Raw genomic sequence first — 14667 nt, 5'->3', positions numbered from 1 at the left:
GCTTTGCTCCTCGGTTTCAATTCTACCCTACTCCTATAACTATATAAGTATATAACCCTTTTTGAGAAAACTAATATACGCTTTTTCTAGTACAAACTTGTTCATATAAATATGTTTTTTTTGGGATAAAATTCATATAAATATGTTTTACAAATACATTTCCTAATCCAAGTCTACATTAACATTGAAATCTATGATCATCCGATGAACCTATATATATATATAACAATATCTTATGTCAACACATATACTGCTAATTTGTAATCAATCATTCATCTCGACTAGCAAAGCGAAATTAAACTTATTACTTGACTAGATCCACTTATCTATCTAATAAGTATAGTAAAACATGTATTTCCCAATTATCTGAAATCATGTATTATGGTTACAAAATAGAAGTTAATTGTAAATAACAAGATATTTTTTTTTTGGACAACTGTGAAAACAACATATATGCGTTTGATAGAACATAGATGTATGTATGTATATGTGAATCATATATGTATTACATAGAACATACACCCTTTTTTTGAGTCAAATGAACATACACCTTTCTACACATGGTTCTATTGTACATCTAGTTAAGTACAATTATAATATGTACTATCAATAAAGTACACACAAAATATAATGAACAACATTTGTTAAGTAGTGACATAACATTACATGTTAGGTGTGCGTCTATATATACATAACATTCCTGAAATCCATGAACTAATACAAATGGAAAACATGAGATTTTAATAATTAGGAGGGAAACGGGTAAGTAGGAGCTAGGAGTAGATAGAATATGCGTTTCAGAAGGATGAAACAGGAAAGTGGAGCTTTTTCTATTTATGCAAATAAAAGTTTTTAGGGTTCAGTTACCGAATGCTATACATATAAGTAGTTTACTAGAATAGGCTGCTGAAAATGATGTTCCTATACAATGACACCGCCCCATCTCTATTACACACTATAACCATACAGTTATATAGGCTGTTAATAGTACTTGAACTTTATATAGGTCTTCATAGGCTTGTTTACTTTGGGTATGTTTTAAAGTAATGTAGATTTAGAGTAAATGTTGAGGCTGGATAGCATAGGGTTTATGGTACACATATACAATATGATACACCTAGTGTTAGCACACACAATTATTAACGAAAAGCATAGCTAATCAGATTTAAAATCGGATACGGTATAATACAATTAAAAATTGTTAGATATAATTTGAGGTTTTACATTTGTATTGATAATTGTAGAGTATTTCAATTTTTTTTGAAACAATTTCAATTAGCTCTTTATTTTTTGGGAAAGTAAAAGCAACAATTTAACCTCTTTATTTTTTCCTTGGTAAAAATAGAATCGAATAGTAAAAAGTAAAAAATACAGTTTAAACTCACTACACACACGAGCAGCAGTGTATGCATAACCTTCTAATTCGTTGAGAAGGTATTGACTTTTGTCGTTCAAGTCCTTCGACTTCTGTATACTTTCGCTGAATGTCACTGTGGCGCTTAATCGGATCCTCTCGGTAAAGACTCGTCCTTTTGTTTTTTGAATCGTAATCGAAAATTGCGAGTGTTTCCGTAGCTTTAGCTTCGAAATCACCAAAGAGGCTTTTGGAAGAGAAGCTCATCTCTCTCTTGGAGTCATGTAAAACCCAGAAACACCTTCTCCAAATCAAGTCACAGACTTTAACTCACGGGTTAGAAGACAATGATTACGTCGGTCCGAGAATCATTTCCGCTTGTTGTCGGGTCGCGAGAATCGGTTACGCACGCCAGGTGTTCGACAGAATGGCTCAACCAACTGTTTCTATTTACAACGCCATGTTAAATGGTTACACGCAAAACGACATGTACAGTGACGTTTTGCTGTTGTTCAAGAGGATGAGAAGGAACGATGTGATGCCTAATTGGTTTACTCTCCCCGTCGTTTTGAAAGCTTGCGTGATGGTCAAGGAACTAAGACAAGGCGAGGAGTTACAGTGCTTTTCTATAAAAACAGGGTTTAGATCAAACCCTTACGTAGGAACGAAGCTGATTGAGATGTACTCGTGCGCAGGAGTGTTACCGTCGGCTAATAAAGTGTTCTGTGAGATGGGTGAGAGAAATGTAGTTACTTGGACTTCGATGATCAATGGGTATATACTGAACAAGGACTTAGTCTCTGCTCGGCGGTTTTTTGATCTGTCCCCTGAGAGAGACACTGTGCTATGGAACACTATGGTAGCTGGTTATATTCAAACGGGGAACATGATGGAAGAAGCTAGGAGTCTTTTCGATTCGATGCCTTGTAAGGACATCATGTCGTGGAACACAGTTTTGGAGGGTTATGCAAATAGTGGAAACGTTGAGGCTTGTGAGAGAGTTTTCGAAGAGATGCCTGAGAGAAATGTGTTCTCTTGGAATGGTTTGATCAAGGGGTATACACAGAGTGGGAGGCTTGATAAAGTGTTGGATTGTTTTAAGAGAATGGTAGATGAAGATAAGGTTGTTCCTAATGATGCAACTTTGACTTCAGTCTTATCAGCTTGTGCAAAGTTAGGAGCTTTCGAGTTCGGGAAACGGGTGCATAAGCGTGGAGAGAGTCTTGGGTTTGATAAGGTTAATGTGAACTTCATGAATGCTTTGGTTGATATGTATGCAAAATGCGGAGCTATAGAGATGGCAATGGAAGTCTTTAATACCATAAAGAGAAGAGATTTGATAAGTTGGAATACTGTAATCAACGGTTTAGCTGCTCATGGACATGGAACCGAGGCTTTAGGTTTATTCCGTGAGATGAAAACTTGCGGAGTTAGACCGGACAAGATAACGTTCGTAGGTGTTCTATGCGCCTGTAGACACATGGGTTTGGTTGAAGATGGGTTAGCTTATTACAACTCCATGTTTACTGATTACTCAATCACGCCTCAGATAGAGCATTGCGGCTGTATGGTGGATTTGCTCTCCCGTGCTGGGCTTTTAACACAAGCTGTTGAGTTTATAAACAAAATGCCGGTGAAAGCGGACGCTGTTATATGGGCCACTTTGCTTGGAGCTTCGAAGGTTTACAAGAAGGTGGAGGTCGGCGAGCTTGCTCTTGGAGAGCTGGTTAAGCTTGAGCCGAGAAACCCGGCTAATTTCGTGATGCTTTCAAACATATACGGTGATCTTGGGAGATTTGATGATGCTGCTAGGTTGAAAGTTGCTATGAGAGACACGGGGTTTAAGAAAGAAGCAGGTGTTAGCTGGATTGAGACTGATGATGGTTTGGTGAAGTTTTATTCTTCTGGAGAGAAGCATCGTAGAACAGAGGAGTTACAGGGGATCTTGAGAGAGCTGAAGAACTACAGTATCTTGCTTGATGATGAAGAAGAAGAACTTCAAGAACATTTGATCTAAATCTAGATTGTGTTGAAATATTTGTTATGGTGTCAGTTTCAATTTGCTAGAAAGCATAATATGTCTCTTACACTCTATAGTGGGATACTTCTTATAGTCTCTTGCTCTTTACATAGTGACCATAAGAAGAAGCCTTTATTACAGATCTCTCACGATCACTTTGTTGTTATACGAAAAGAGGTTTGATACATTCTGTAATACTGGTGTTTTTGTCCAATTACAACTTCTGTTTTGATGCCTAGTTTTCTATACATGTATGTGAGGTTTATGCAAACCGGCACTGTTTCATATAACTAAATAAAAGCCGGTTTGTGCTTATCTTGAATGCATTGTAATAAAAGTAGACTTGTGTATCAAAGGATTTTCAGTAAAGAAATAAACAAGGTTTACAAACTTCCAATCACGTCACGTGAAGGAGAATCGCTAAAACCAAAAAGAAAAGATGAGTTTTTAGATCTCGAGAAAATTTATTCGAAAAGCTGACAAATTAAGACACCGTTGCATCATATTCGAGATCTTGTTTCTCTTGAGCGCTTTAGGCCTTGGACATGTGGATGATCAAGTCGACCACACGGGTACTGTAACCCCATTCGTTGTCATACCACGACACCAGTTTCACGAAGTTGTCACTCAATGCGATTCCAGCCTTGGCGTCAAAAATGCTCGACCTGACACATCACATAAACACATTGTTTTAAAATCATTACCAAAACAGACTAGAAAATTTGAGTAAATTCAAAGTGCGTAGAAGATATTGGTTTATTACCTGTTGTCGCCAACGAAGTCAGTTGAGACAACATCGTCCTCGGTGTAACCAAGGATTCCCTTTAGCTTGCCTTCAGATTCCTCCCTGTAACAATCCAATCCAATTAGTTATCTATCTTACAAAAGATATGCGAAACTAGTGATCTATATATATACTGAAAGCTTACTTGATAGCCTTCTTGATTTCATCGTAGGTCGCAGCTTTCTCGAGTCTAACCGTAAGGTCAACAACTGAAACATCAACGGTGGGAACACGGAAGGACATTCCGGTCAACTTTCCGTTGAGCTGTGGAAGCACCTTTCCGACAGCCTTGGCAGCTCCGGTGCTGCTGGGAATGATGTTGAAGGAAGCGGCTCTTCCACCTCTCCAGTCCTTCATTGATGGACCATCAACAGTCTTCTGAGTAGCTGAATCACACAAACAAAACCAAAAGGTCATTCATAATTTGGAGATTCAAAAAGAGGAAACATGCCTTTATGAATCAAATATAGTGAAATGAAATATGTACCAGTGATAGAGTGGACGGTAGTCATGAGTCCCTCAACAATTCCAAACCTGTCGTTGATAACCTGAAAACGAGATCACAAGATTCAATTCAGCAAGGGACGATTATACACTTGAAACTCCGACTTCATACGAAAAAAATGAAAGAAATAGAGACCTTGGCAAGTGGAGCAAGGCAGTTAGTGGTGCAACTAGCGTTGGAAACAATGTTAAGATCAGACTTGTATTCATGCTCATTGACACCAACGACAAACATGGGAGCATCTTTGCTTGGGGCAGAGATCACAACTTTCTTGGCACCACCCTAAAACAAAACAGCAAACAAACCATATGATACATTAGTAACTTACAAACAAATGCTCTCTATTCATAAAGAGCAAAATTAAATTCCTTTCAAATTTTGATGTACAATCATATAAACATGTATGGAAACAGAATTATTCTATATTTATAGATAAATGAGGCCCAAAAAGCAAACCTTCAAGTGAGCAGCGGCCTTGTCCTTGTCAGTGAAAACACCAGTAGACTCCACAACAAAGTCAGCACCAGCCTCACCCCATGGGATCTCCTCAGGGTTCCTTCAGAAATAAAACACCACAAATTATTAAATTTTCATAACATAAGAAGAGAGATACAAAGATTTGAATATATATCAAATCGATTTATGTATACCTGATGCCAAAAACAGTGACTGGCTTCTCACCAAAGAGAAGAGTTTTCTCATCCTTTATCTTAAGCTCGTTGTGCTTCCACTGACCGTGAACACTGTCGTACTTAAACATGTACGTCTGCAACAAACACACTCGATCAGAAAATCCATCCTCGAATTAACCAAACCAAGTTACAATTAATCGACACGTCATCAATCCGGTTTAACTAAACCACGTTAATAATTAAAATCAACACAATCAATCCGGTTCACGAGCTATGTGACAAACCAAGATTCGATTCACTGTAAACGACGATTAGCATCGAAGTGGAAGAGTAAAACTCACCATGTACTCGGTGGTGATGAAAGGATCGTTAACAGCGACGAGCTCAACATCGTTCCTTTGAAGGATAACTCTCGCCACCAAGCGACCGATTCTTCCGAAACCTACACGAAGATTCAAATCTCAGATTCATTCCACAGATCTAAACCTAATTAAACGATTCAGGAAAACACTCACCGTTGATTCCGATCTTAATCTTCTTGTTGTCAGCTACACAAACACAAGAAAACATAAAAAAAAAAACGCGATCAGATTACAAACTCTAACAAAAAAAGCATCAACAACGGAGAGGTACTCACCCATGGCGATGAGATCGAGAGAGAAAGCTAAGCTCCGAGCGTGAAGATAGTCAAGTGAGTGAAGAGTTTGGTGAGGCTTTAGCGTTTATTTAAAGGAGGAGATGAAATCTGATCGAGTGGCTGAGATTTTTTCTTGGGTAAAAAGGTGACAGGTCAGAGATTTAGTATCTAATGTTACAAGATCGTCCTTGACTTTTTAGATTATTTACCTTTTCTGCCACTGTTTAGGCCAACCGTTTATGGTAGGATTAAGAAAGTAATCAGAGAAACTAATGGCGCTTGCGCGGAATATTCGAGGTTTATAACTCAGATCCTATGGGCCGGGCCGATGCACACAGGCTAACGCAGCAGGTTTTCGAAACCAGACCCATCCAATGAGCAGACAACAAGTAATTTCGTAAAATTCTAATTTGTTATTGAATGTTGATGATGATGTAGGATAGCACAACTTTTTCTTTGAAATGTTAATTTTCTTTTGCTTTACATTAAAAATATATCAGTTGTATCTTATATGAAGCTTCTAGATGTCATCCTCAAAATAATTTGTTTTGTTCTTATTGTCTCTAGATATTTTGTAATTTGGTGTTCTATATTTATCAAATAGGGACTTTTTATTGAGAGTTGAGAGTTGAGACTTGAGACACACATGTAGACGTTCCACTTTGAGAGCTTTGGTAGGTCAGATGAATGTGACAGCAAAACATAGCTCAGTTTATGCATGACTCTTGGCTTTTGCCAAAAGTCTCCTTCTTCTCCTCCTCTTATTTTTCTCTTTTGATTTTATTTTTATTTTGATGTTAGGTGAAGGCATATAAAACTCTTTAGTCTGGTAGACATATGGTGATATGAATCCTGCATCCTATAAATAACCAAAATGTTTCTCAAATGTCAACAAATATATCATACAACCGTAAATGTATTTGGACACATGAACATAACACCAGCAAGTGAGTTTTAACATAATCTAGAGTTGAATTAGTATATGGTCATTGTGTTCTAAGTTATAATTAACATCCGAATTCATATCTAAGAATGGACATTTCTGTTTAACATTGGTTTGATTTTGTATGGTTAATTTGGTTTTCATAAACCTCCCACCAATCTCATTCAAACTCGCATTGGTTTAGTTTGGGTTTACTTTGCTTCTGTTCAGTTTGGTTCCATTTAATTTGATTTATAGATAAAATTATTTGGTATTAGTTCAGCTACTTATAAAGAAATTTAAACTTTGTATCGTTATATATATTTTTTTCCAACTAAAAATTCAAGACCGAATTGTATCAAACCTATCTCAAAATTACAAGAGATACTTGTCATATGAGATATTAGAATTAAGAGTAGAAAACATTATAATTTTATTATTTTATCATATTGATAAATTTTAAAAAATGTGGGGATTAAGATTGCATGGAAGATGGCCTGTTTTGGTTCTAAGATTCTCTTTGGAAAACACGGGTTCGCGCAACCGTTCTTCTCCAACGGCTCAAAAATAGCCTTCGTTTAAGAATGTTAGATGTTCTTCTCCAACTGGTCAAAGATCGCCTACGTTTCAGAAGGTTAGATATTCTTCTCTTGTCTATATGTTTTACAAGGTTCAGTATGTTTTACTAGTTTCATCCATATGTTCATTTTAAAATCATGCGTTTAGGCATGCTTACTAGAGCTAAAAAACTGATATATTTTAATGAAGGATTAGATATAAAAACTGAGCAAAAACTGAGCAAATTTAATAAGTAAAACATGAAAACTTTAATGAATGGAATCTTATCCATATAAATCTTCTTAGAGCCAATGTTAGTCCATTTGCATGATGGATTAGATATAAAATAAGTTGCTTAAAGGTTTATGCATTCACTAACCATTTCAATTAACTCACCACAATTGCATATATTAAACTCTTTTGTTTGCTTTGCAAATTTTGACTCGGGTGTTATTCAATTAGTGATTAAAATAAATTATTAATGTTTTGTAGTATATCAAATTTTAAAATATTTTAAGGTGATGGATTCTAAAATTTCTGCAGTATACATTGGATTTCGAGTTCAATAATTTATTCACGAGACTCCATAAGAAATGATTTGGAATCAATCTAAAATACAAAAAAAAATCAAAATCTGAAAAAATTGAATAACACTAGATTTTTAAAACTGGATTTAAATAATTTATTTGATAACACTAGATTTTAAAATAGAATTTATAATCATCATTCGAATAACAATAAATTATGTATATATTTAAACTCTATTAAAATACATGATTGGATAACAACACCTAAACAGTGGATCTGCCTAATTGTGAATTCAAGTTGTTGTATAGGACATAAGTGATACATTCAATCTAAAGTTAATGAATTAAATGGCACAAAAGAAAGTTTATGATACTGACAAAGACAACTTCTGAGGATTGTCGCTTACCAAAATGATTCAGACATTCCACCGACTAACCTCACTTCCTGACACCATGACTCTAGCTCAGACCTGCTCTAGAGATGGACAAGGATATGTAGTCATGTACTCTCCCTGAAAGCTGACATAAATCTCTTGAAATTTGCTCTGTTTTTCCTGTTTTACTTATTAAAATTTTCAATTCTATACAAACTACTGAACGTGACCAGAACATTGGAAAAAGCTTTTTTTCTTCTTTGTTGATCAATGATATTCACAAAATTTTTGAAGACTCGGAGAGGTGGAACTTCACACATAGTGTGGTTGTTAATAAATGGTTGAGTTTAGAAATCTTTGAAATTGAATTAGATGTTTAGGTTTTTGTCTCGTGGCTACCTTCAAAGACGTTCCAAACACTGAAAAGCAAACCTTGTTTCTCAAAAGGCTCAGCTTGTACTGTCCACTCTTGGATTTCTCTGATCCAACCAAGAACGTTAAGGAAAAGGAGATCAAGCGTCAAACATTGCTTGAGGTTGTGGATTATGTAGCCACTTTGAATACCAAGTTCAGTGAAAATGCCATCCAAAAAGCCGTTGTAATGGTTTCTGCTAATGTATTCAGAACATTGAGGCTCATTGCTTCACCTGAGACCGAGACAAAGTTAATTGTTTTTGTATTACCGTTTCTGCTACATCCAAGCAAGACAATCATTCAAACCAGTTCTGGATTATTCATTATACAGAGTTTACATGAATATAGAGCTTTACATAGGTGCATGCATGAAGCTTAATTACATTAAATGAAACACAGTACCATAAGTTGCACACATGAAACGAAAAGAAGCTGAATAAACTCAAACCCACTTGCTCTTCAACTTATCAACATGTGTAAACTCATAAGTCAACACCAAACTCCCATCAGTTCTCTTTAATTCAAAGCTCTCTACAAGTACATAGCATTTATAACTCTTCCACTGTGATGAACCGCCTTCGAATCTCTCTGATCTCTTAATCCTAGACCTTACTTCATCGCCTCTATTTAACCAACCGAACCTCTCCTCTTCCCACTTAATCCTCTCCACGACCACTGACCCGAGACCTATCTTCATGTCTTGTCTCTCATCTCTTAAGACACTAAACAAAACAATTCCATCAGCTCTAGTCTCTCTCAGGTTGGTTACTTCTCCATCAAGCTTCACCACTTCTGTTTCTACTTCAACATCAACAACAACCTCACTTGCTTCCTCGTTGTAACTACATGAGTAAACCTCTTCCCATCTTTGTTTAAGAGTCATTCTGTAATAAGTTGAGGTTTTAATCTGATTTTTTGCGTCTCCTTCTTTCACGAATATGAAAGGGACATACCATTTTCCTACCACAACGCTTGTATTCATATCTTTGGGAAGCTCGGACCGTAGCTTATCGTTGATTCCCTTTGCATCATCTGCCAAACCAAAGTCTTGAGAATTCGAGTACCCAACGGTCCAGTACTTTCTCTTAAGGAACTCCGGTGGTATCCCATTAGGAGCAACAGAAGTGGCAGTGTAATAACCAGATGATGCTCGGCGGTTATGGATCTCAAATTGTTGGTATATGTCATAAGGATCTGCTTCTTGTGGCTTAGCTTCAGGAATGTAGCTAAAGCAAAAGCAGCAGGGGACTCTGTCTTCTTCTTTTGCACTTGCCGAAGCTCCTCTGCAAAGGAAATAGGGTTTCAGGAATCTTGTTATGCAAGTTAGGTCTTTCAGCTTTGATATATTAAAAATATATGGATTCAAACCTTAAAACGTTACTAAAAATAAATAAATAAACTCATCTTAAAATATAATTTGTGAAGAAATAATGGAAAACTACATCAAACCGAGCCAAATGATGCTAGAATGTATTTTCATCAACCATAACACACATAAAAGATTATTTGGTATTTGTTCAAAAAAAAAAAAAAAAGATTATTTGGTCATACATACCCTGAGTGCTTCCCACGTCTTTTAATGACATAATAACGGTTCAAAGATAGAGGCTGTCCAGGAACCGGAATGAACAGAACGGGGTCATGGTAACTGCGCCTGTTATCATTAGTTCCGGTTCTGTAAGTCACAGTCAGCTTTGCGTTCTGTGGGAATGGTAAGCCTTTGAGTTCACCATCGTAGCAAGATCCGAAGCAACAAGTCGGCTTTGACTCTTCATCTTGAATCACAAGTACACCTGAGTTTGGACCTTCCGGCAACGATTGTGTCAAGTTTGACGTGTTTTTCTGGTATTCCGAGAGATGCCTTGTTACATACATCTTGAAGTCAGAATCTTTAAGGTGATGAATTAGAAATCAAAGAGATATGTTTTGTTTATATAGAGCATCATTAGTTGAGAAATTAAAGCCGTAAGCTAATTTGACAAGTTATTGGTTAAAGACTTTTTAAAGACTTTTCAAATATTTTGAGTTAGATGGTCCAATTTATAATTCCAAAGTTATGACCTTGACTTGGTCTCACAATTTCACAAACCTATCATGAGTGTATGATAGCTTGGTAACATACATCTTTCATTGATTCTTTGTTAATCAAGATCGATCTTGTCATCGTTTATATTTATAAAAAGGATCATAAGAACGTCTGAACGTGCAAGGAAGTTAGCTAAGCTATTGTTTATAAACTTAAATTGAATCTTTGACCCAATCTGAGGTTTGACTTTAACATTTGTCAGAATATTTTGTTGGGCTGTTCTGTTTTCTAATTTTTTTTTTATAATCTTTACAACTACCAAACATATTTTATATCAGTTTTTAAAGATATCAAAAAGAATTAAAAAGGTTGCAAGAACTTTATTTCTGAAGTAATATTTCTTAAGCAGTAGAAAAATATTTTTTTACCAATATATTTTATTTTTCTCATTCTTTTTCATTTACGTAACTTTACGTTGCGCCAACAAGCTCACTCCATTTACTCTTGAGCTTATCAGCATGTCTGAACTCATATGTTAAGACCAAGCTCTCATCCATTCTCTTCAATACGAAGCTTTCTATCAAAACATAACAATGATAACTCTTCCAAAAACTACCATCTTTTGGATTCTCCTCCAGTCTCTTAACCACCATTGCTCGCTCCTGCTCGCCTTTGCTTCTCCACCCAAATCTCTCTTCTTCCCATTTCATCCTCTCAACAACCACTGACCTTAAACCGATCTTCCTGTCTCCAACCCCAAACCAAACAAACCCATTTTCATTCACACCTCTTGTAATTTCTTGTCCCCCAAGCTTCACAACTTCATCTTCTACTTCCACATCAACCACAACATCACCGTTTTCGCTTTTATCATTCTCATAAGAGAAAACCTCTTCCCATCTCTGTTCAAGAGTCATGCTGTGATACACGGATCTCTTGATCTGATCCTTTGCGTCTCTTTCTTTCACGAATATGAAAGGGACATACCACTTCCCAACCACAACGCTCTCGCCAAGAGCTGGAAGCTTGCCACGAAGCTCTTTGTTGAGTCCTTTTGCATCATCTCTCAGTTCAAATTCTTGGGACCTAGAGTATGAAACCGTCCACTCTTTCTTCTTGAGGAACCATGGTGGGACCCCGTCAGGAGCAACATATGTTGCGTGGTAATAACGCGAGGATGGTTTCTTTTGATGGATCTCGAACTGTTGGTATATGTCATAAGGATCTAGTTGCTTTGGTTTAGCTTCAGGAACTTGCGTAAGGCACAAGCAACAAGAGACTATATCTTCCTCTTTGGCGCTAGTAGATGCTTCTCTGGAACCAAAGAAGTCAACAATCTTTTTTAGGTTATCTAAGATTCAAGATTTAAAAAAAAAACCTTTTTAGGTTATTCTAAGATTCAAGATTTTAAAAAGAAAATCCAAGATTCAACTTTTTCAGTTTTGAGGAATAAAAGTCATACCCTGAATACTTCCCACGTCGCCTAATAGCGTAGTAGCAGTTTGAAGACAGAGGCTTATCAAGAACAGGAATGAACACGATTGGGTCATTAGTACTGTCGTCTCCTCCACTATTGAATAGGACAGCTAGCTTTAGATTTTGGGTTAACGGCAAACCACTATGATTACACTCCACGACCTCACACGAGCCAAAGCAACACGTAGACTGTATCTGTGAGTGTTGGTCATGGATCACCAAAACTCCAGAGCTTGGACCCTCAGGAGGAGGCTGTGTCAGCTCTGATGGATTCCTCCTGTACTCTGACAAACGCCTTGTAATGTACATTTTCACCGGTTATATGTTGGGACTTGGAGAAAAACTCGGATCTTATAGACTAAAAAAGCTTGTAGTGCAGCAACTCATCAAGGCGACTTGACTTATTTTAGATGGCACGTTGTATGAAATTTCAAGGAAGCTTACTCCATCGATCTCTAATAGGAAATGATATTTGACCATATCCTAATATTACTTCATCAAGTGTATCTACAATAATATAAACAAAGTCTTTGCCTCTCTGTACCATGACACTACTTTGTATCAGAAAGATTCTTCTATACACACCCTTCGGTATTCAAAGCTCCAACCACTCTAACTCATCCATGACGTCAGTGGCGGCTTATTCCTAGAAACTAAGAAAATACCTTCAAATTTTGCTTATTTCCTCCATGCATAAATCCAAAACAAAAAAATTATACAAAGTTTCTACATAAATTCGTTTATCTAGATCAAACAAAGACAAGAATGAATAAGAAGAGATACATTTTTCTTAAAGGAATATGCCAGTTCCAGTTTCTATTATTATGCAAAGTGCAAAGGAAATATTAGTTTGATTAGTCATTTATCGGTTTCATGACAGAATTAGACATTTATAAAGAGTCTTGGGAAGAATATATCGAAAGAAAGAATGTGATTTTGCCATTAAACCACCCAAACCGAGTAAGCCAAAATGTCCAACAAAATTGGAACTTTGAATAATAAAACTACACTCAACTAATGGGAGTTTGGATGTGTGATCTTTGGAGTACTAACAAAATAGAAAGAATAAATATCAAGTCCTTTGCAGCTATGAGAATCTCTTTTGCCATCTTTGGTCAATTTTATCATATACAACGAGAAAACCATCATTTAAATACTGAACTTTCTTGTTTTTGCCAAAAAAAACACGAATTTATCACTAAACCAAATAAATACCAAACTTAGTTTGACCATGCCAATTTAGTATTACTTTTGGTCAATCTATTTTGTTGTCTATATTTCGTTTTAAAATTAGAAAACAAAACAGAAGCCCCAAATCAAAATACCTTAATTTAAAATCCAAAGTCACCTCTTTTCCTAACGGTTTTACTACAGGTAGGATTGAGTGAAGAAGATGAGTTTGAGTCTCAGTAAAAACGGTTTTGGAAAAGGTTTCTCGTCGAAGTGTGTATGGGAGTGTATATATACAAATTCATTATTGCCCTGTTCGTTTTGAGATCGTCGCGACCTCGGCGTCATCGACTGAAAATTAGACATGATTTTGGTCCGATAGCTGTCTATGCGACTCAACATCAGAGGCTCGTCCACTTTTCTCTTGTTTTGGTCCGATAGCTTCTCCCATAGGTCTTTCGACACTCGTACCCACCACCTATACAGATTTCGACCCCAAGTTCCCGGAAGAAGATTTCTGAGGTGAGGAAATGAGTTATCTTTCATGGAGGACAAATATATAGACGCCAGTATTCTGCTTTAGTACTTTGATAAATACTATTTAATTTGAAACCGGCGACAATATTATAAGCTATGGTTTTGGATTCTTGTAAAGCGCAACAGCTAATCATGTCATCTCTGGTTTTGGATTCTTGTAAAGCACAACAGTTAATCATTTCAGTTAGTGGTCCTTGAGGAGGTTGCAACTTGCGAATGGTATCATCAATATCATTGGTATGCATGCATGTATTTATGTGGATGTATTTGGCTCGTCTACCAAACTATTTTCCCACAAAATAATTAAAGAATGTTATAAATAGAACACCTACTACGGAAGATGAGATGTTTTTTACCAATTGATGAGTGAAATGAACTTTATAAAATTTAATTATGTTTATTAAATTTTTGTTGGCTAAAAATATGGGAAATAGTTAATAAAAATGAGTCATGTTTTAAAATGGAGGGAGTAGTAAAACATAGTGGAATCACATTTACGTTAGACATGAACAAGTGGCATATACCATTCATTATTTTAGTTTTAAAAATTAATTTAACAAATCAAGACATAAATAAATTATCAAGAAAAGAAAATCTTCAGCAAATTTAAGAGAACTCGTGGACTGGGAGAGTCTAAAAAGTATGCAAGTTGCTTGCACTGTCGTAATTTACCACCACCTGACCACTGCATCAATTAAGGCCCGCGTTCGGGAAAGTTCAGGGATTTGTTG

At 36.3% G+C, this 14667-nt stretch overlaps 3 protein-coding genes and 1 pseudogene across 3 annotated transcripts; 1 reads left to right on the top strand and 3 right to left on the bottom strand.

Annotated features, from left to right (window-relative positions):
* The first annotated feature begins 1389 nt into the window (after positions 1 to 1389).
* Positions 1390 to 3471, top strand: LOC106382349 (annotated as a pseudogene).
* A 312-nt stretch (positions 3472 to 3783) lies between these two features.
* On the bottom strand, positions 3784 to 5843 carry LOC106382350 (glyceraldehyde-3-phosphate dehydrogenase, cytosolic-like; the record flags this gene model as incomplete). Its single annotated transcript, NM_001315584.1, is given in 9 exon segments — positions 3784 to 4039; positions 4138 to 4221; positions 4304 to 4544; positions 4646 to 4706; positions 4799 to 4945; positions 5120 to 5219; positions 5314 to 5429; positions 5637 to 5737; positions 5811 to 5843. Coding segments are annotated over 9 exon segments (1016 nt in total), but the record flags the coding sequence as incomplete, so codon positions are not given.
* A 430-nt stretch (positions 5844 to 6273) lies between these two features.
* BNAC08G15920D lies at positions 6274 to 10785 on the bottom strand. The gene is made up of 2 exons (XM_013799052.3): positions 10283 to 10785; positions 6274 to 10010 (listed from the first exon to the last, which is right to left on the bottom strand). The coding sequence occupies exons 1-2, from the start codon at positions 10600 to 10602 to the stop codon at positions 9170 to 9172; spliced, it is 1161 nt and encodes a 386-aa protein (XP_013654506.2). The 5' UTR covers positions 10603 to 10785; the 3' UTR covers positions 6274 to 9169.
* Positions 10786 to 11132: 347 nt separating this feature from the next.
* Positions 11133 to 14378, bottom strand: LOC106382348. The gene is made up of 2 exons (XM_013822359.3): positions 12216 to 14378; positions 11133 to 12067 (listed from the first exon to the last, which is right to left on the bottom strand). The coding sequence occupies exons 1-2, from the start codon at positions 12536 to 12538 to the stop codon at positions 11224 to 11226; spliced, it is 1167 nt and encodes a 388-aa protein (XP_013677813.2). The 5' UTR covers positions 12539 to 14378; the 3' UTR covers positions 11133 to 11223.
* Positions 14379 to 14667: the final 289 nt, after the last annotated feature.

Source organism: Brassica napus, chromosome A8 (assembly GCF_020379485.1).
Source record: "Brassica napus cultivar Da-Ae chromosome A8, Da-Ae, whole genome shotgun sequence".
Classification (NCBI taxonomy): Eukaryota; Viridiplantae; Streptophyta; class Magnoliopsida; order Brassicales; family Brassicaceae; genus Brassica; species Brassica napus.
Note: the sequence above shows the minus strand (reverse complement) of the source record. Positions and strands in the feature narration are given on the sequence as shown.